The 21,649-nt window shown below is 46.1% G+C and overlaps 1 protein-coding gene across 1 annotated transcript; it reads right to left on the reverse strand.

Annotated features, from left to right (window-relative positions):
• Nucleotides 1–132: 132 nt before the first annotated feature.
• On the reverse strand, nt 133–10,134 carry LOC100829225. Its single transcript, XM_024454639.1, has 6 exons — nt 9,951–10,134; nt 7,970–9,156; nt 6,948–7,429; nt 3,352–3,632; nt 2,238–2,614; nt 133–1,770 (listed from the first exon to the last, which is right to left on the reverse strand). The coding sequence occupies exons 1-6, from the start codon at nt 10,036–10,038 to the stop codon at nt 217–219; spliced, it is 3,969 nt and encodes a 1,322-aa protein (XP_024310407.1). The 5' UTR covers nt 10,039–10,134; the 3' UTR covers nt 133–216.
• Between the last annotated feature and the right edge of the window lie 11,515 nt (nt 10,135–21,649).

Below are 21,649 nucleotides of genomic sequence, written 5' to 3' on the forward strand. Positions count from 1 at the left end.
TATAATATCATTGTTTACGCGCAGAGCAAGTTCTACCTATTAGGTCTTCGGTTAGCATGTAATATCAATAACAGAAGCTGCTCAATTTGTCAGATGAACATTTTGTATCATGGGAAATGCGAACAACTGCAATTAGTCATGAAACGAAAGATTAGATTCTTGCATTGCCGTCAAAAGATTAGAATGTACAAACATCATGCGTTGAAACTTGCCCTATCAACTATACGATTGCATACACAAACACATTTCATTTGTTTGCCTTGAGCTTTCGACGTTGCTTCCTCCCAGACGGTGATGTTCCAACATTTTATCGCTATTGTATTGAAAATTGCAGACCTCACAGAAGTTCGATTCCTTCTGCACCACCTTCTCTGAAGGTAGTTCATGCTTGCTATTCGAGCCATCCAAAGGTACTTCATTCTTGCTGTTCAAGCCATCCGAAGGTAGTTCTTTTGCAGTTTCCAGACTGCCTGTTTTTGTGATATCACCTTCGCTGAGAATCAGCTTAATCTTCCGCTGATGCTTTTTGCTTGTACAATGATGCTCAAATTGAGCTTTGGAGTTACATTTAGCCTGGCACATCGCACAATCCCATTCCGAGGATGGTTTTTGGTCCTTGGAAATTTCTGGCGGGTTGTTTTTCTGTTGGTTCATTTTTTCGCAAAGGGCCTGAACATTAAGTTGGTGTCTTTCATTGACGAGGCAACTCTCCAAGTCTAATTCACAATTGATTTTCTCATCATGTTGCGGCAGACTGTCCGAGTTCAATTTTGCTTCATGTGACTCAGAAGTCATTGCCATGTCCTTGCTTTCTTCGAGTAGGGATCGAATCTTCTTCAAGTGCCTTTTACCATTCAGGTGGATCTCCAAATCTGATTCGTGGTTATAGATAACCTGGCAAATGCTGCAACCTGATAATGAAGGTGGCTTCTGTGCATGCTGTGGCACATTGCTGTCATGCAATTTTGCTTCCTGCGGTGGCACAATATTCTTCACCACACCGTTGTTGCTGCCTTCTTTGCATGAGGCTGTACTGTTCTGCTGGTGTCCTGTGCATCTGAAGTGCTCCTCAAAATCCATTAGGCATGTACCGTTGGTCTGACAGGCCCTGCAACTCCATATTATCGAGGATGTTTTTCTCTGATTTTTACAAGGATCAGAATTCATTGCCATTCTCTTGCTTTCTTCGAGCAGGGCTTGAATCTTCTTCAAGTGTTTTTTACCATTAAGGTGGGTCTCCAAATCTGATTCATGGTTATAGATAACCTGGCAAATGCTGCAACCCGATACTGAAGGTGGCTTCTGTGCATGCTGTGGCACATAGCTCTCGTGCAATTTTGCTTCCTGTGGCTGCGCAACATTGTTTGCCATACCATTGTTGCTGCCTCCTTGGCACGAGGCTGCAATGTTCTGCAGGTGTCCAGAGCCTTCGAAGTGCTCCTCCAAATCTGTTAGGCATGTCCCGTTGGCCTGGCAGGTGCTGCAACTCCATGTTACCAAGGATGTTTTTACCTGACTTGTACAAGGAGAAGGTTCTGCCGCGGTTTTTGCCTTCTGACCACCGATGGCCTTAATTCTTGATTCCAGTTTTGCTATATTTGACTGGTGCTTCTTCCCAGCACAATGCTTCTGTAGGCTCTTCTCGCTGGTTTCTTGCACCTCGCAGATGGCACAATTCCATTTCATGGGTGGCTTCTGCTTCTTAACTGGTATGGTTATTCCTGTCAGTTCCCACTTCAATGCAGGCGACGTTTTAGTTGTAGGAACAGTCTGTTCAGTTGCAGTTTGATTATACCATTAGTACGTGAAACTCTGAAAACTATGACAGACTTTCTACTGATTTCTACGCAGTTTGAATAAACTATTAGCAAGTGATTTGTGAAAACAATTCGAGTAAACATGTTAGTACTAAGTTCTATGAATGTTCTATAAAGTTTGACAAGAATTTTTTTTGTAAGTGATTGTGAAAAACAAGGCGAGTAGACTTGCTACTGCTAGTAAAGTGTGTCACTGGAGCCCTACCAAGGTCGAGCTGTTGTGAACCGTGATTACAAAATAATATTTCTAGTATATAAACAATAACACAAGATGTTTCTCTAATGACAATTTGACTTATAGTAGCAAAACTGGACCGATGAAAGCAGTTGCTGACCTCATTTGAATAAATAGCAAATGTAGTAATGTAGAGGCAAAATAGATGATACATGAAAAGAGAATATAATGGACAAGCTGCTCACCTCATTGGAGTCTTGCAGTTTTGGCTCATCAAATACTGTATGCTGTTGACCCACCTTACCCCTGCATTTGCATTGATTCCAACATTTATCCATGGCGGGCTTCCAGGATCTGGATTCTGCACACTGTCTTCCATCGTTGTTCGGCAGCTTCACATCATCTTCCTCACCCACATCGCTGTAGTGTTCCCAGCCGAAGACAGGTCCTTTGTGCTGCAGCATGCTTTGCCGGAGCATCGGTGTAGTATTATGACTGGATACGGCACGCAGGGCCATGGCGGACTCTATCTTGGCCAACTCAGCGACGATGATCTCCTGGCGAAGGCGGTCCATCTGGAGCTGCAAAAGCAGTGCTTCCCTCACCACCAGCATTGCATCTCCTGCAACCAGTGGTGGACCCAGGATTTTTCAGTTCAGTGCGCATGCTTACAGAAAGAAAATCGTAACATCAAATGTGGAACACTATGGATGATATTGGGCTTTTCCTTTAGATAAAGCCTGAAGTAGCGAGTTGGAACTGCTGATTTTCTACTGTGATGAAGTGCTCTAGAAAGTACTGCAAAAATCTTGGGGTCGCGAGACTACCTACTCGGTTCACCCATGCCTGCAACAGCATTGTGCAATTGAACAGAAGAATCAGAGTTCCACATCTTTTTTTTTCTTCTGAACAGTAATTCTAGATCTGATTAGCAACCAGGGTGCTCTTTGTGCTAGGATGAACCAAAGCCCCTCAATCAAACATGAAGATATTGCTTTTGCTTTTGATGAAAAGATGAACAAGTTGTGAATAATCTTTTTTTATCTTCTGTCCCATAATCAAATTAAACTACTGCTAATAATTGTGTCACACCCTGTACTGCTATCCCTTTGATAAGTGCAGATTACGTAGAACAGTCCCAGCACCATCATTTGTCCCCCACAAACAAATCAACGATGCTAGTGATGTTGTAGGGAAGAACCTTTCCCTGAACACGCAGGGACACAGAAGATAAACCGCAAGGTATAACCGAGAATCCAATCGCAAGCACAGATGGAAAAAAGGGGAAACCCATCTCTATCCGGTTGTCTCCTAAGACAGTAGGGCGGTGGTGAGAAGTCAGAGTGTGTCGGCACATACCGTGCGGCGGAGGGTTGAGGAAGCGGTGGCCGTCGGCGGCATCGTCGGTGGCTGGGCCGCGGCGGGAGAACTCCATGGGTTGGGTCCCGGGGGTAGTAGCAGAGCAGCGGTGCCAGCAAGAGGAATCCGGGTTGGTGGTTGCTTCGGTGACGCGAGCAGAGGGGACGCACGAGGAAGAGGAGCGTGCAAAGCAGCAAAGGGCAAAGGCAAGCAAGCTGATGTGGGGATTTCGCCTCGATCTCAATGACTCGGCGGCTGGAGAGGATTCTGTTGACTGTTGTATTTAGAGCAAGAACAAGAACAACAGTACGCTACAAGAATTTAAATACGGAGTATTATATTCGTGTTTAGTTGGAGTGGAGGAAGAGAAAACATGTTGCAAGCTAATACGGAGTAGCTAACTATTTTGCAGCTATTTTGCAGCTAACTATTATACATGATAGCTATTAGAGTGTTTATAGGAGGCTTATTGCTATTGTCCTTACTCTTATACCGTACTCTCTCTTCTCTAACGGTAAATCAAACCTTCTAAGTTTCACAACTGTTAAAAAAATAACCTAATTCAAAAGGAGCTAAAGTTTTTTATTTGGTTCCCTCACGTGCACGGTTTTTATTGTATCCGTAGACTCCAGCATGGAGTAGATTTTGCGGGCACGACACACGTTTGTCGTTCCGATCACACTACCAACCTTGGCTTGGATGCACTACTTGGAGAAATTAGTCATGATTGCATGCATGCATGCACATCATGTACTTATGAACTGATGAGATTTTGTTTTGGATGCATGCATGCATTTCACCAACAAGGGGCCGCACCATCATCACCCTCGTGTCATCGACCACTCGCCACTGGAAGGACGATAGAATCCCGGGGAGATCGGGGGAGAACACAAGAACATGAGAAGACTCCGGCTCATCAATCACGCACAATAGAAAAACATAAATTAGCCACCAACAGGACAAAGCCCGGAGGAATGGGGAGAAAAAGCGATGAAGAGGTGACATGATCAGAGAGTGCCACTGATGGAATCATCTCCCACACAAAGGGGAGTCTAAAAGAAAGGCAATAACAACAACAGATTGGTAGTAACAAGGGCAATCGAGCAGTGGGAAGGGTGGAAACTTTGGAGGATTGATGTAGGAGTGGAGGGGGGGGGGGGGCACAACCTCAATGACGAAACATGAGCCTAAAAGCAGTGCCTTCAACAAAGTAATGACGCATGATCGCCCCCGCTGCCGATCCGGCAAGCCAGGTCAAAGGTTTCCCTAAAATCATCAATGCATAGTGGGAATCCAACGCAACGCCTCCCAAGGAAGTTAGCGGCACCAGCAGGCGTTGCCGCGCCGTAGGCACAAGGCCTCAGATTTCTACGTGGATTCCAGAGGAGTTGAAGCGGAGGTCGCCAGATCCACTAAGCCGCTGACGAAGGGCCGAGGCTGCCTGCATTAGCCTGGGGAGAGAGCCCGCATGACGAGGGGAGGGTGAATCCCCTACGCCCCCAGCCCCTATTGGGTCGCCGAATCAGGGCGCCTCAAAGCAACAGAAGGGCTCGCGGCTTCAGATGTCCAGCTGCAAGCAGGACTTGTTCTTCGCGAAGAGGCGGCGGCAACCACCCAAAATCCGAGCGGCTTAGCCCTGAGACGCGCCGCAGAGAAAGAGAGAGAACAAGGGCGAGGGTGGCGGTGTGATCTGGTCAAGGCGGAGGAGCTCTCGCAGGATTTCATCGTGCGGGATCCAGGGAAGCTGGAGGCGGTATGGGAAGAAGCTGTGGCTTACGGCTAGAAGAAAACGAAGGGGAAAGCCCCGCCATCGCTGTCCTCCACGCGGGGCGGTCTCCTCCGGCGACGGTGAGGAGAGGGGGAGCGCCGGCAGGTTTTTTCTTTTGGTCGGCGGCTGCCTCCGGAGTCGCCCGACTGCGACCCGGGAGGCAGGCTATGGTTTTTTCTGTCTAAGACCTCATGTTTGTTTTCAAATTCCTATGTAATGCGCCATTCCACATAAATTTCAAAGGAATTCTGACGAGCAATTCCTTTTTTCCAAACTGCACCGTAGGTCCTGTAGTAACCCAATATTCAAAAATTCTAACTACGCTATTTTTTCCCTTTCCAAAGAGGGCCTTTCCGGACACAGAGATTTGTTTTTCCCTTTATTCCAAAGAGGGCCTTTCCGCACACAGAGATTTGTTTTTCCCAGGAAAAACAACGATCGCAGAGAAGAAAGACATGCGTGCAAGAAAAGTAAAGGCATCCATAAAAACAAAACAAAATAGGTACTCAGCAAATGGTAGTGAGAGAGGGGGAAGTCTCGTATCGCCCGATCGTTGAAGTTCAGGGAAGCGGGAGTCTTCGCCGACGATGAATCCGTCGACGGCGGCGGCTGATGGTTGATCGGCACGGGCGGCGAACTCCATCGTTGGTGGGAGTTGGCAACAGAAAGCGGGGAGAAGTTTAGGGTTTCGTTTGATTTGGAGGGAAAGCTCCGGTTTTGGGAAGGAGGCTAGGAGACAAGGAGGCCTCGGGGACGAGAGGGAGACTGGCTTCGTCGAGGATGCTCGACGGGATCACGGGAGACACGCGCCGTGAGCGTGCTGCAGACAACGATGGTGATGGATTATTGGGCGAGATTCTCGGGCCTGTGCCTGTCCAGCACATCCATCCCAAAGGCGGAGACTGAGTACCGGCCGTATTATTCTAAAAAAAAGCGCCTGGAATAATTTCAGGACTTGAACCTGGTTGGGCTGGTTCCTTGTGATGGAACTTGAGCGAGGCTTAGTTCATATGCTTCATATATTAAGATTTGTATTTGGATAAGAAGCACGGCACATGCTTCATTCTAGTATTGCGATAGATTATGATAACTAAGTCTGTTTATTGACTAATTTTTCCCTATCTTGCCGTTTGTTTAAAATCAAGCTTTTACTGCTTCTGTACCTCTATTTTCTCCACAACCGATCCTAAAATAGTTTGACGTAACACGGTTCACTGATCATGAATTGAGCCTAGTTGTTTAACGTATTGGAAGTTATCCGAAGCCAGATTGAGATCTTTCGAAGCTCGGAACCCAGCTGATTTGTTTGAGAGCCATAATGCACAGAACCAGCTTAATTAAAAAGACAATGAGTAAAAGAATGGCAGTAATGCTGATGGTCCTCCTGTGTTATACCACCTTTGTTCCTGAATATTGAATGTTTTGTTTTTGTCCTCAGTCAAATTTTGTAAAAATTGACCAAAATTATAGAAAATATCAAATTTTTAAAAATTGGACAGCTTAATTTTGACAACTTTAAAAAGTTTAATTTAAGACAAAGCTAGAACAACTTATATTCAGGAACAGAGGGAGTACTTTATAACTTCTTTGCGATGGGAAAAATGTAAATCTGGATTTTTTATGAAAGTAAAACAAATAAGTACAGAAAATATAATGAGCATACGTTCTCTTGGAAATCCTCCGGCGCTACAAAATCTGACCCACTGATTAGAGCATTTTTCCACGCATGCAGCATCGCGCAGCACGAGTGCACGACACCAAGCGGTATTGATACAGGAAGCAGCTGTGGCATCGCCATGAACGCTTCCAATCTGCAAGTGCATCTTACTGTTGTCCTTGAAGATTCGCCCTGTGTCTCTTCCCGCCGAGATGCGAGTCCAGATTCTTCTCACTAGTGCACTTTACTTTGCAGATATCACAGAAATACAATCTTCTCTTGCTCAGGTCTTCATACGTGCTGTCAGTGGCACGCTTGCCCCCCTCGTTGCTGCCATCTTCTATGTTCGCCTGGTGCCTCCTATCTGTCAGATGTTTCCGCAAGTCAAAGTCACTGGGAAACTTGGCCTTCTGCGATTCACTTTTCTCTATGACATTGCTGCCATTTCGGTATGCATCACGAGAAGATTCAGGTGTTAATTCTCCGACCAGCTCTGCGGCTTTTTGATCTGATCGGAACCATGTGAAGTTTGACCGGTGTTGCGCCCAGTCTTCGTCAGTCATGTTCGCTCTGCTGAGTGGCCTCAACCTCTTTAGTTGTGAAGGTATCGGACTGAGTGATCTCCTTTTCACCCCACAGTTTTCAGGTTTATGCTGTTCCACAGTAAGTTCGTTTAGACTACAGGGCATTAGTTAAGTATAAGGAGTAAAGATTAGTGAACAAGGTACATAAATTCTGGTATTATATAGTAGACTTCCTATCAAGTTTACAAATGAGATCTGAAGAGCAAGATGCCAACTATTAAGTTTCACATGTGGATAACTTGCCTAACTAATATAACCAAACCCTCGCTTGCACTCGCGTCAAAATTCTAAAGGGTTCCAAACCGTTGTTTGATCTTATTAGTAAACTAATTTTTTGTTAAAATGAGATTAGTAAACCTAGTACAGAGTACCAATTATCCTTCACATGTCCTATAAAGCTAACATATATGTTAATTAGCATGTTATTTTGAGGTGGCTGCAAGGATTATATGCCAATTTTTATCACGACCAAGGAAAAAAAGTTCTACAAGGTGTTAACCAGTTTTTTATTAGTCAACATGCTGACTGCTGAAAATATTGCTGAAGAGAACAAGTGTGATCACCCACAACTTAAAAGACGAGGATAGACTAAAATGTGAAGTCACTCACCTCGTTGAACACTAGTCTCTTCTGCTCATTAGTTGGGGACTTCTCCTTACCAGCCAGTGCATACTGACGAGGCAATAGGATTCGTTCATCGATACGATCTTTCATGGTGGGTTCTGCAGGCTTTGGATGTTCACTGTTTTGGATTCCTCTTTCCTCCATGAGTTGCATGGCATAAGTGTCCTTCTCTTCTGCTTTGTGTTCCTGACCAAAGGCTTCAGGCTTTGGCTGTCCACTTATTTCACCCTCCATCTGCTGCACGGCATGGCTGCACGTTGCTTCTGCTTCGCGTTCCTGACCAACGGCTGCATGCTGTGGCTGTTTACTTCTCTGGATTTCACTCTCCATCAGTTGCATGGCATGGCTGTCCATAGCTTCGCATTCCTGACCAACCGTTGCAGGCTTTGGATTTTCTCTTTTATGGATTTCATTCTGAGTTAGCTGCATGGCATTGCTATCCTTCGTTTCTAGTTCGCTCTCCTGACCAACGGCCCCATGCTTCGTCTGTTCACTTCTCCGTATGTCACTCTCCATGAGCAGCATGGCATGGCTGTCCTTCAATCCTGCTTTGTGTTCCTCACCAACAGTGGTTCTGCTCCCTGGTGTCACCTCCTTGCTGAACAAAGCTGGCTCAGTCGATTTAGCAACGGCATTGGTTGTGGCTGTTACCAAGGCTTCTTCCACCTTAGGCTCCTTGGTCAATGACAAGCACCGTTCGACATCAGGACACACTGAAGGAGCTAGTGCCAGTGGTCCAGACGAGATATTGTGTTTTTGCTGCTCAGCATCATCGACTGGACGTGGCCATGGCTGTAGCACCGGGGACCTCTCAACGTGCGGGTAAACAGGAGGCATCACCGGCCCTGACGGTCTCCTGCACCACCAAGAATTCTGCTCACTTGATGGCGGCGTGCGGTAAAGTGCCTCTTCCCATGTAGGCATCAACGGCCTGCCACGCCAAGCATCCCACCCTGCCGCAGGCATCGTGGGCATGTCTTTTGGAGGCCATGGGGGCATTGGCGTAGACTGGTGGCCAGTGGCTAAGCACGTGGTCATGGCGTGTTCCGTCTTGGCAAGCTCACACAAGATCATATCCTGGCGGATACGCTCCTTGTGGAGCTCCAGCACCAGCGTCTCCCTCCTGAAGGCCAGTGCAGCCATGTCTACCTGTGTCTGGTTAGCATCTCCGCCTACAATTGCGAGTGTCCAGAGAGCATCATCAGATGATCAGGATTCCAAAGGCCAAAGCATTCAAACCACCCATCAGATGTTGTAACATCAAAATAATCAACAATTGTTTATGATCATCGCATCATCCTATGGTCAATGCAATGTATGAAATTTAGAAACATAGAATCTTTCATTTAGAGGATTTGCACTCTTAAATCTTAGTCATGGTATCAAATGATGTGGTACTTATATCCTGAAAATAATAATTTGTTACTCCTGGATTTGGCATATTTACTGAAAAATAGGGGAAAGATATATATCCATACTCTCTCATCTCTCCTTTTGGCAGGCAGGATAAGTTTTCATCGCACAAAAAAGTGTTGGCATGCGCGAAATTTGTTGAATGGAATCATCTCAGATAATAGAGAAAATTATGTTAATAGAACAATTCTTATTTCTTCCATAGAAAAGCAATATCGTGGCGGTTTGGTTTTTATGATTGCACATCAGTCTACTATCCCTAGTATCTCTCAGAAAGGATATTTCTCCAATCCCAAATTTCTCGTGCAAATTTGAACAACTAGCAATGTCGTCTACAAAATTGAACTACCAATGTACGGGCGGGGACGAATCAACAAGAAACATTCACTCATATGGCCACAAAAGAGGGATTCTTCATACACAGAGGACTCATCAATTGTTATTCCTTGGAAATAAATAAAAGCTTGTGCAGAAGAACGACATCCACAAGATAGGGAGCCGGTAAACCCCGATGAGAGAGCGGGGCGCTGTGGCGGGGAGCGAGTCTCGTTACCGTGCGGCGGCGGAGGGTCGGGGAAGCGGCGGCCGTCGTTGGGGCCGTCGACCGCGGCGGCTGATCGGCTACTGGTGCCGGGCTCCATTGTAAGAGGGGATTGATTGGTAACCGCAAAGGGGGAGAGGTTTCTTAGGGTTTCGTTCGCAATGGAGGGAAGCTTTGGTTTTGGGGCGAGGCGTATGGGAGAAGGAGCGCGAGATGATACATAACGCGCAGTGCGGGGGCAGCGTCCCGATGGATCCGTTATCGAGATTCTTGGCAATTGCCTCCGGTAGATTTGGCCCATCCAGTTTCCATCTGCGGGAACTGCCTCTCGGCCCGTTATTAAATTCGGATCAGATTGTTTCTCTATGTGGAGTAACAATTTTTTTTAACCGCTTTAGTCCTTGTTGGGTTATGATATTCCATGCAGGAATTGAGAGGGATTTGAGGGAACCGAACTGAGCCTTGTGTGACAGTTGGCCCACGCAAAGCAAAAGCAATCCAGTTATTCTTTTAAAAAGAACAGCATGTCCTAGTGCAGCACAATGCATTCCATCTCAGAAATTTAAAAGTTTATTTATAAAAAAACAAAAGGACTGTTTCTAAATCTTTGAAAGTTAAAATAACATAACCTCGTCTAAAAAAGTTAAAGTTTCATCCTAGAAAATTTAAAAGTCTGTCCAAACAAAATATTTTGAATCCCATCCTAGAATTCTGGAAGTTTTGTAAAAAAATAGAATGGGTCCCTACAATTTTAAAAGTTTGTTAATATTTGTTGAAAGCTCATCCACATAAACGTTTTGAAGTTTCACTCTTCTTCTACAAAAAAAAAGGAAGTGCATCTCAAGTTTCAAATTTTTTAGCAAACGTAAACTTGTCTCTGAATTCTGGTTAGGTAGTTTTAGCTTTACTTATTCTAGAAGAATAAAAAAGGGGAAAAGATAAAAGCCCAAGAAGAAGGCCAATAAGGGGTAGGGCTGCGCTCGCTTGCTCCACCACGCGCTAGCTCGCTCGACCAAGTGTTGGATGGGAAAGAATCTCTCGGAGTGATTGGGAATGTGGTCGGAATTCGAACGCTCACAAGCAGCTATGCGTAGCTCCTTAAGTAGCTAGGTGTTTCCTGTTTTAAGTTTAAAAAAATTATCTTCTTTTTTAGTAAAAGATCTTTTGAGTTTTGAATTTCTATTTGGTGCTATTTGAACCATAAAATCCCTAAAAGCAAGATAAAATCACCCCCTTAAGGTAGCGCACACATGACAGGTTTTGAGGTGGTTTTTTAGCTGATTAGGACTTGTTGATTGCTTTTTTTAGCAGATGAGGTCGCGAGTTTGTAAAATATGCCCTTTCCCCATTTCCAAATTATTATTTCTTCTTTCTTTCGTTTATGATCGGATGACTGTCTTTTAGTCAGCCAATGTGGCGAGTTGCTTTGAACCACATGACTTGGCGAGTTGGTTAAAGTATTTACTTCTCTCACTTCCGGATTTGAGATTCCGTGACAAGGAGGAAATAAGATATTGGAATTAGGAAGGGAGAGAACTGTGGGATCTCTCTCTCTCCATCCCTCTCAAGTGATGATCATCATTGATGATGAATTTAGGGCCATCGTCATGGTCTTTTACTATCGCGGTTCCCCGTCGTCCATGGCTCCGCTTTGTTCGTGCAGGATGTACTATTACACTTCAACAACTCTCATGTACGACTAGTTTACGACATTGTGATTGCGGCTGTAGATACTTAGTCGGCAGCAAGACAGAGGAAAATGTAACCAATGTGAAGAACAGATGCCTATATGCCTAATATGTTTTTATTTCACAAGATATTTTGAGCCGACGTCGTGCAGTTTTTATAAAACAACAAAGTCATACCAATATAAAAAAAGTACCTTAGTCGTTTATAAGAACCAGGTTGTTTGTTTGCTAATGATTTTAGTTCTGTCTAAACTATTTTCATCTTTTGGTCATGCATTTGTCTTAGTTCATTTCACGAAAATCTTCCAATCTAATATCTAATTAAAGTAGTAGAAATTCTACGGTGTAGATCGTTCCAAAGTTATCGTACGGTTGAAAATAGATCAAACCCATCTTTTGAACACAATTTCATAAAACCCCTTACTCAAACCACGATTTGCAAGGATCACGGCAAGTAAATGATTCGCTAAAACAAACTCCTCTTCACGGCTTCACGCAGACACGCTGGCACCGGCCGCGCTGCGGCGCCTGCCGCTGGTCGTGCCTCCGCGCCCGCCGCTGCCGCTGTACCGCCGCCGCCTCCAGTACCCGGGGCCAGTGCGTGGGGGCATCCGCCTCCAGCCCGCGGGGCCGCGCCGCGCCATCGCGTGTGGCCAGCGCCACTGCGACAGGGACCGCGCCGCCGCATCCAGTGCTTGGGGGCGCTGCCCGCTTTGGTGGCCCGCGCCGCCGCCTCCATCGTCGGGGGCCGCCGCCAGTGCAACCACCAGATTGGGTTGGTGCTTGGTCGCGGTCGCGTTACCGTAGCCTAAGATTTAGTTTTTCTCGGTGTCTAATTGGTCAACCCTCATGACAGAGGTGGGGAACGATGATCACAACAGCGCAAGGGAACAAGAGAGCAGAGAATTTGGGAAGGAGCTTGCCACCGTCATCTATGGTGCGAGCGGACTCTCGGCCGGCGGCCTGATGCCGATGGGCGGAGTGGCGGCGTGGTTCTCGGGCAGCGGCCCGATGCTGACGGGCGGAGTGGCGGCATGGTCGGCCTGTTAGAAATATGCCCTAGAGGCAATAATAAATATTTTATTATCATATTTCCTTGTTATTGATAAATGTTTATTATCCATGCTATAATTGTATTAACAGGAAACTAAATACATGTGTGGATAAATAAACAAATACTGTGTCCCTAATACACCTCTACTAGATTAACTCGTTGATTAAAAGATGGTTAAGGTTTCCTAACCATAGACATATGTTGTCATTTAATAACGAGGTCATATCATTAGGAGAACGATGTGATGGACATACCCAAACCTAAGCATAACTTTTGATCGTGTCACTTAAGTTTAAATTGCTAATGCTTTTATTATGTCAAGTATCATTTCCTTAGACCATGAGATCATGCCACTCTCTACTACCAGAAGAATACTTTGTGGACATCAACCGTCATCTCGTAACTGGGTGATCATAAAGGTGTTCTTTAGATATCTCGGAAGGTGCTTGTTGGGTTGTATGGATCAAGACTGGGATTTGTCACTCCATGTGACGGAGAGATATCTCTGGGCCCTCTCGGTAATATAACATCCTAATGAGCTTGCAAGCATGTGACTAATGTGTTTAGTCACGGAGATATTATATTGCGGTACGAGTAAAGAGAACTTGCCGGTAACGAGATTGAACTAGGTATGGTGATACCGACGATCAAATCTCGGGAAAGTAATATATCGCGAAACAAAGGGAATTGGATACCAGATTAATTGAATCCTCGACATCGTGGTTCAACCGATGAGATATTCGTGGAATATGTGGCAACCATTATGGACATCCAGGTCCCGCTATTGGTTATTGATCGGAGAGGTGTCTCGGTCATATCCACATGTTCTCGAACCCGTAGGGTCACACACTTAACGCTTTATGTCGCTAGGGTTTGATGAGATAAATAGATGTTGATATCGAATATTTATTCGGAGTCTCGGATGGGATCCAGGACATCACGAGGAGCTTCGGAATGGTCCGGAGATAAAGATTTATATATGGAAAAGCTGTTTCAGGATTTCGGAAAAGTTCGGGATATTTTCTGGTATTGACCGGGAATATTCTAGAAGGTTCCGTAAGTTCTCAGAAGGTTCTGAAATATTCCGGAATATTACTGAGAATTTACTTGGGCCTCTATATGAATTAATTGGAGCAATCAAATTAATTATCCCTTAATGGGCCCCTAATGGGCCTAGGCCCATTACGGGAGAGGGAACCGTGGGGGACTCCACCACGAGGTGGAAACCACGTACGTGGGGAGATCACACGTGGGAAGGAGTCCCGAGACTCTTTTCCCTCCCCTGGCCGGCCCTAGACTCTCCTTGGAGGAGGGGCAAACCCTGGCCACCACCCTATATAAATAGAGGGGAGGGCCAGGGGGAGAGGACACACCAAGCCCTCAGCTGGATCTCTCTCCCCTGAGCCCCTCTCTTTCTCTCCTGTGCGCAGTGAAGCCTTACCCGCGGAGCTCTCCACCATATCCTACACCACGCCGTCGTGCTGCCGGGATCTCGTCAACCTCTCCCCCTCGTCTTGCTGGATCAAGAAGGAGGAGACGACATCAAGCCGTACGTGTGGATACCAAGGAGGTGCCGTACGTTCGGCATTGAGATCGATCTCATCGAAAGTACCACTACGCCAACAACGATCCCGTGATCCTAACGCTTTGTGGTCTACGAGGGCATGATGCTCATAATCCCTCTCGTTACTTACATCTACTAGATATGATCTTGGGTTTCTTCCGCACAACTCGTAGGAAATTTTTTGTTTTCCATGCAACGAACCCATTAGTGGTATCAGAGCTAGATCTATGCGTAGATGCTTTGTACGAGTAGAACACAACTTGGTTGTGGGCGTTGATGTTCATGTTGCTACCTCTTTTGTGCACTTCGGATTTTGCGAGATAGTGGGATGAAGCGGCTTGGACCAACCTTATTTGTTATCGCACAAGAGACCGGTTCCGCAATTGACATGCAACTTGTATTGCATATGCGGCTGGCGGGTGTCTGTCTCTCCCACTATAGTTGAAATCTGATTTGCAATGGAAGGCCTATATGGTTGTTAAGCAATTTGTATATCACCGTTGTGGCTTTTGCGTAAGTAAGAATGGTTCTTTGAGTGAAGCCCCTAAAGCCACGCAAAACATGCACCAACAAAGTAGAAGTGTCTAACTTGTTTTTGCAGGGGCATGTGATGTGGTATGGCCAAGATATGATATGATATATTTGATGTATGAGATGATCATGTTTTGTAATATTTCACGACTTGCATGTCGATGAATTTGGCAACCGGCAGGAGCCGTATGATTGTCTCATTAATTATTTTATGACCTTCGTGTCAACGTTTTAATCGCCATGTAATTGCTTTACTTTATCGCTGGTAGTAGCAATAGTTGGTGAAGGCAACTATACTTGACGCCTGAGGACCTAGGCGACAAGCTGGTGATGATGGAGATCGTGCCCGTGCTTTGGAGATGGAGATCAAAGGCACATGAAGAAAATGCCATATCATGTCACATTATTTATGCATGTGATGTTTATCCCTTTTATGCATCTTATTTTGCTTAGTTTACGACGGTAGCATTATAAGATGATCCCTCATTATTAATATCAAGATAATAATGTGTTCTACCTTAGTATGCACCGTTGCAAAAGTTCGTCGTTTTGAAGCACCACGTGATGATCGGGTGTTATAAACTCTACGTTCGCATAAAACGGGTGTAAGCCAGTTTTACACATGCAGAAATACTTTGGTTAATTTGACGAGCCTAGCATGTACAGACGTGGCCTCGGAAAACAAGGAACCGAAAGGTTAAACATGAGTCATATGAATGATATGATCAACATGATGATGTTCACCATTGAAGCTACTCCATCTCACGTGATGATCGGACTTGATGAGTGGATTTGGATCATGTGTCACTAAACAACCCGAGGGATGTTGATTTTAGTAGGAGTTCATTAGTAATTTGATTAGCTTGAACTAATTATCATGAACATAGTCGAATTGTCTTTGCAAATATGCCGTAGATCAATGAATCGTACTACGTTCAATATGAATACTCTCCTAGAGAAAGATAAACTGAAGTCCAATGGAAGCAACTTTACGGACTGGTTCCGTAATGTGAGGATTATCCTCGAAACTGCCAAAAAGGTCTATGTTTTTGATGCAGCGCTTGATGCAGAACCCGCAGCAACTGAGTCTGCTGACGTTAGGAACGTCTGGCTGACTCAATCTGTGGACCACAATGCAGTTAGGTGCGGCCTCTTGCTTGGTATGGAACCTGAGCTCCAAAAGCGTTTTGAGCACCACACGGCATTTGCTATGATTGGGGAACTGAATACTTTGTTTCAGACCCAAGCCCGTGCGGAGAGGTATGAAGCCTCCGAAAAGTTCTTTAACTGCAAGATGGAAGAGACAACTCCGTTAGCGAGCACGTGCTCAGAATGTCTGGGTACGCCGACCTCCTGAGACAACTGGGAATTGGGATTCCTAATGAGTTAGGCATTGACCGGGTTCTTTAGTCACTACCACCTAGCTATAAAAGCTTTGTGGTGAACTACAATATGCAAGGGATGGATATGACACTTCCTCAGCTCCTCGCGATGTTAAAAACCGCGGAGGTGGAAATCAAGAAGGAGTGTCAAGTGTTGATGGTCAATAAGACCACCAGTTTCAAGAAGGCAAAGGGAAAGAAGGGAAACTTCAAGAAGGGTGGCAAAACTGTTGCCACTCCTGCGAAGAAGCCCAAAGCTGGACCTAAGCCGGATACTGAGTGCTTATACTGCAAGGTGACTGGCCACTGGAAGCGTAACTGCCCCAAGTACTTGGCAGATAAGAAGGCTGGCAACGTCAAAGGTATATTTGATATACATGTTATTGATGTATACCTTACTAGTACTCGTAGTAGCACCTGGGTATTTGATATTGGTTCAGTTGCTCACATTTGTAACTCAAAACAGGAGCTGCAGAATAAACGAAGACTAGCAAGAGATGAGGTGACCATGCGCGTCGGGAATGGATCAAAAGTTGATGTGATCGCCGTCGGCACGTTCCCTCTACATTTACCTTCGGGATTAGTTTTAAACCTTAGTAATTGTTATTTGGTGCCTGCGTTGAGCATGAACATTATATCAGGATCTTGTTTAATGCAAGACGGTTATTCATTTAAATCAGAGAATAATGGTTTTTCGATTTATATGAGTAATATCTTTTATGGTCATGCACCACTTGTGAATGGTTTATTTCTATTAAGTCTCGATACTAGTAATACACATATTCATAATGTTAATGCCAAAAGGTGCAAAGTGGATAATGATAGTTCCACATATTTGTGTCACTGCCGTCTAGGTAATATTGGTATAAAACACATGAAGAAACTTCATTTTTGTTTCTACTAGATATGATAATTCCACATATTTGTGGCACTGCCATCTAGGTCATATTTATTTCTACTAGATATAATCTTGGGTTTCTTCCGCACATCTCGTAGGAAATTTTTTGTTTTCCATGCAATGAACCCATCACGGCCATCAGCGGGGCGGCGGCGGATCTTCTAGCGCGCGTCGGCGGTGGCGGAGGGGACGCTCTCTGGGATCTCTCGCTGACTCTCTCTCATCTCTCCGACCTCTCACCCCTGTACTCTCTCTAGGTCGATCTGTGTGGCTGTGGGAAGGAGATGAGACTCCTTGGCTCGAGGGAGAGCGACGGCAGGGAGGGAGAGCAGCGGCGGAGGGGGAGCGACGTCAGGGAGAGAGAGCAGCAACGGCAGTGGATTTGTTTTCCCCATCGATTTCTCTGGATGGGAAGCAGGAAGGTGAGGTGAGCGGTTTGGGAGAAGACATGAAAGTGAGGTGCGGTGGATTTTTTGGAATATAATTTATTTTTAGTGGGTTCCATAAATTTAGCAGAAAATTAAAATTTAGAAACTATGCCTGGATCTACATAGCCAATCTGGTTTTTGGCCCGCTGTGGAGGCCCTGACACTTCTTAAAAAATATTGATATGTGTGTGTCGAGTAACCAAAGGCCGTGTGGATTGAAAGCTTCAGATGTTAATCCAAATACTCCGTATCTGATGAGCACTGATGAGAGTGAAGTACTCTCATAATCTCTGATGAACACGGATTGGAGTACTCTCATGGATTACGCATGAAGTTTTTATGTCGCCTCCCCACTATATGCACGGCCATTAAACGAGTCAGAGATCAACTAAAGGTACTTTTCTTTTACGTTAGCAACTAAATCAGACATGCAAGCTTTACTCTAGCAAATATGCTCCACGAAGTATGTATTTAAAGGTGAAAATAAACATCTTTATCTTTATTTAGAAAAATCGAAGTATACCGGTTTTCGTATGTACTCCCTCCGTCCCTAATTAATTGGCGTCGGCTTTTTGCAAAACAAATCCTGTAAATTTCGGAAATAAACTTGAAGTCCACGTTCTATTGGAACTTTTGCGAAAACCTCCTGCAAATTTTCAAAATTAACGCGCAGTCCACGTTTATTTGAAGATGTGGACTGCAGGTTTATTTTGGAAATTTATAGGGTTTTTTTAAAAAAAGCCGGTGCCAATTAATTAGGAACAGAGGGAGCATGTACCTGCACTCATACAACATCATGTAATTTAGTTCCGCTAATGCAATACTATAGTAAGCAATTTCCCTTCACTTTCGTGAAGTAATTCGAACGAGACCAATTATATTAAGTTATCATTATCGGTTAAAACACTAGGATTATCCACGACTGTCGAGTGAGCCAATCAACCATCCAAAACCTGAATTTTGTGAAGTAAAAAACCTACTCCCTCTGTACCAAATTAAAATAAAACCGGGATGGAAGAATTATCTATTTTGGATATGTCAAAAACAAAACAAATATTTAAATAAAATTAAATAGAAAATAAAAACAAAGAATCATTTGTTATACAATTCTAGCTGCGCAATCTGAGCAGGGCTAGTTTAGTTTATTTTACAAAGATGGTTGACAAAACTCCATGGCGCAATGAAGGGCACTATTCCATCCAGTACCTTGGAACTGGAAGCATTGGCCCAGTACTAATCCCTTCTTTGTTTTTCTCTTACTACACTTCACAAAGTAAAGAGGAGCATTGCAACATCACAACACAAAATAAAATGAGTAAATTTCAAGGAACCACATTTCTTGAGGCAGACTTTTCACAGAACCATACTTTTCGATAATTTTCTCGCAGAACCACACTTCTTCAGACTAATTTTCTCAGTTCACCCAAAACCAGTGTTTAAGCGCATTTGACACTTTTCCTTACAGGTGGGGCCCACTATCAGGTCCACCTCATTTATGCATTTAGCCCCCGCATATTTTCATATTTATTTTCTCCCCCTTTTTCTTCCTCTTCTCCGGCAGCCCTCGCTCCCCTTCATCCCTCGTCCCCAGCCGGAGCGCCCACACGCACGCCAACGACACCGCCGTCTTCCCACCAAAAACTCTCCCGGTCTTCTCCCCAAGTTCCATTTTATGCAGCAGCTCCTGCTTAAAAAAAAGAGAGCAGAACCAATTGTATAGTTGCAGCCCGCGCGCTGCCAGCTTCGATGCCCCGGCGACCTTCGCAGCTCGTTCGCCCGCATATAACGCGCCACCTTCCTCGAACCGAAGAGGCGATCGATTCGGGGAAACAGAGCATGAAGCAGCATCTCATGTCTTCGAGGACGAAGACGACGCGGCGCGCGGCGGCGCTGGGAGTGCCGGCGAAGAGCGGCTGGGGGCTGCAGGGGAGGATGCTGCTGGGGGCGGTGCGGAGGGACGCGGCCGGGAGGGAGCTCCTCGCCTGGGCGCTTGCCTGGGCGCTCGCCGAGGCCGCCTCCCCCGGCGATGGCGTGGAGCTTGGCGTCGATTGAAGGATGGAGCGGCGGGCTGTGGTGCGCGCAGCCGCGCCTGAGCTCGGGAAAGTTGAGCCTGGCGGAGTCGAGCCGCTCGCGGGCCCCAACGCGGAGGTTCCCCGACCAGGCGCCGCTGGGTGCGTCGCGGACGAGAGGGCGAGCGCGTGCAGAGCGGTGCGTCACGGACGAGAGGGCGAGCGCGTGCCCCGAGCAGCTTGACCTCCTCTTACTCGAGCAGCTGGAAGCCCGGGTGGTCGCCCAGCACGTCGGCCGCGGCCGGCGGCTTGACGCGGAACAAGGTGCCGTTCAGCTGCATCACCTTGGCGCCCTTGCGCTTGGCCCCAATGTTGTTCCCCATCGGTCGACGACTCCGGCTTTCGGTCCTGGTCTTGCTGTGTGCGGTGCTTTGTGATTGTGTCTGCGCTTGTGCACTTCTTCTTCTTCTCTTGAGGTGTCGTGTTGGGGGAGCTGCGATGTGTGTGTGTGTGTGTGTGTGTGTGTGTGTGTGTGTGTGTGTGTGTGTGTGTGTGTGTGTGTGTGTGTGTGTGTGATCTGCGCGGCCGGAGCAGTAGGAGATGAGGGCAGCCCGAGAAGAGGAAGAAGGAGAAAAAAATAAATATGAAAATATGCGGGGGCTAAATGCATAAATGGGATGGACTTGATAGTGGGTCCCATCTGTAAGGAAAAGTGTCAAATATGCATAAACATCGGTTTTGGGTAAACTGAGAAGATTAGTCTGAAGAAGTGTGGTTCTGCGAGAAAATTATCGAAAATGTGGTTCTTTGAAAAGTTTGCCTCAAAAACTATGGTTCCTTGAAATTCACTCAAATAAAATAAATTCGTGACCATCATGAGACAGAGAGATGTTGGTTGATCTTGGCTTAGACCGAGTCCGAAGGAATTAGGATAAGGGTGAGGCCCACGAACCAACGTTCGTGCCCTTATCCCAACGAAACGCACCCTGATCGGGGGTGCCAAACCAATCGATGGTTCTGGTCCCCTGTCGTGCAGTGCTATATAAGAAAGGGGATCGGCAGCAGACGGAGGTGTGACTCTCGTTCTTGTTTTGCCCACGAAACCCCGAAACCGTAAACCCAAACCGATCCGGGAAGCACTGTCTACGACGGGAAGACCCGAGCCTTCTGCTCCGTTCCGGGGCAGTGCAGGTGGCGACTGAAAGGAAGGAGGAGCTTCACCAGAACCCTTCCGTCGACTACTTCCCCTACTTCCTCTACGGCATCGCCACTGCTTCATCTCTCCACCGACTCCACGACAATGGCATCGTCCTCCATCGCACGTATGAACTCTTTATTTCCCCTACTGTTAGTGTTCTATTAATGGCCAGTACATGATTAAGTTTAATCTAATGAATCTCAAGTTCTAACGTGATTAATTATTTTTTGTTAGTGCTAATCGTGCATGATTAATGATTAAATCAAGGCTAGATTAACACTGTTAATATTGTAATTTTTTTCTAATCGAAGCATGTATACCGTGGGTATTTATGGGCTTACTCACGCATGTCGGTTAGCAAGAGATTAGGAGGGGAGTTAAAGTAATTTTTTTCATGAACCCTAGAAATCAAATCCCCAAAATGTCAAAACCCTAGTTCCCGAACCCAAGAAAACCGACGAATCAAAAGGGGTTTTCGGGATAATGTTGACGAACTTACCTCGGCGGGATCTTCTAATGGACGGGGCTTGTGGGGTCTTGGACTCCACGGACCGTCGCAGGCACCAAATGTCCCGGCGGTGGCCGCCGCCTTGAACGGGCCGCGGCGACGCCTATCCTCTCTGCCGGGGAGGAGCCACACGGCAACCCCAGTGTGCGAGGGTGCCGCCGCCACCACCACCTGCCCCGGCGCGTGGGAATGATCCTTGGTCGGCCGGCTCGTCCCCTCCCGGAAATAACGCCGGCGTCGGCGGCTACGCTCGACGGAGGAGCGTGCAGGACGAAGTCCTACACACGCTGCTCCGGCGAGCGCCGCCACCGCGCCGGGATCCCTTCGCCGGTCACGCGCGTGGGCGCCATGGCGGCGCTCTCCGGTGCTCGATCTGGAAAAATCGGGGGAGGGGATGAGAATGAAGGGCGGCTAGGGTTTAGCCCCGGTATGATGAACTTATGAAAACTTA

Source organism: Brachypodium distachyon, chromosome 4 (assembly GCF_000005505.3).
Source record: "Brachypodium distachyon strain Bd21 chromosome 4, Brachypodium_distachyon_v3.0, whole genome shotgun sequence".
Lineage (NCBI taxonomy): Eukaryota > Viridiplantae > Streptophyta > Magnoliopsida > Poales > Poaceae > Brachypodium > Brachypodium distachyon.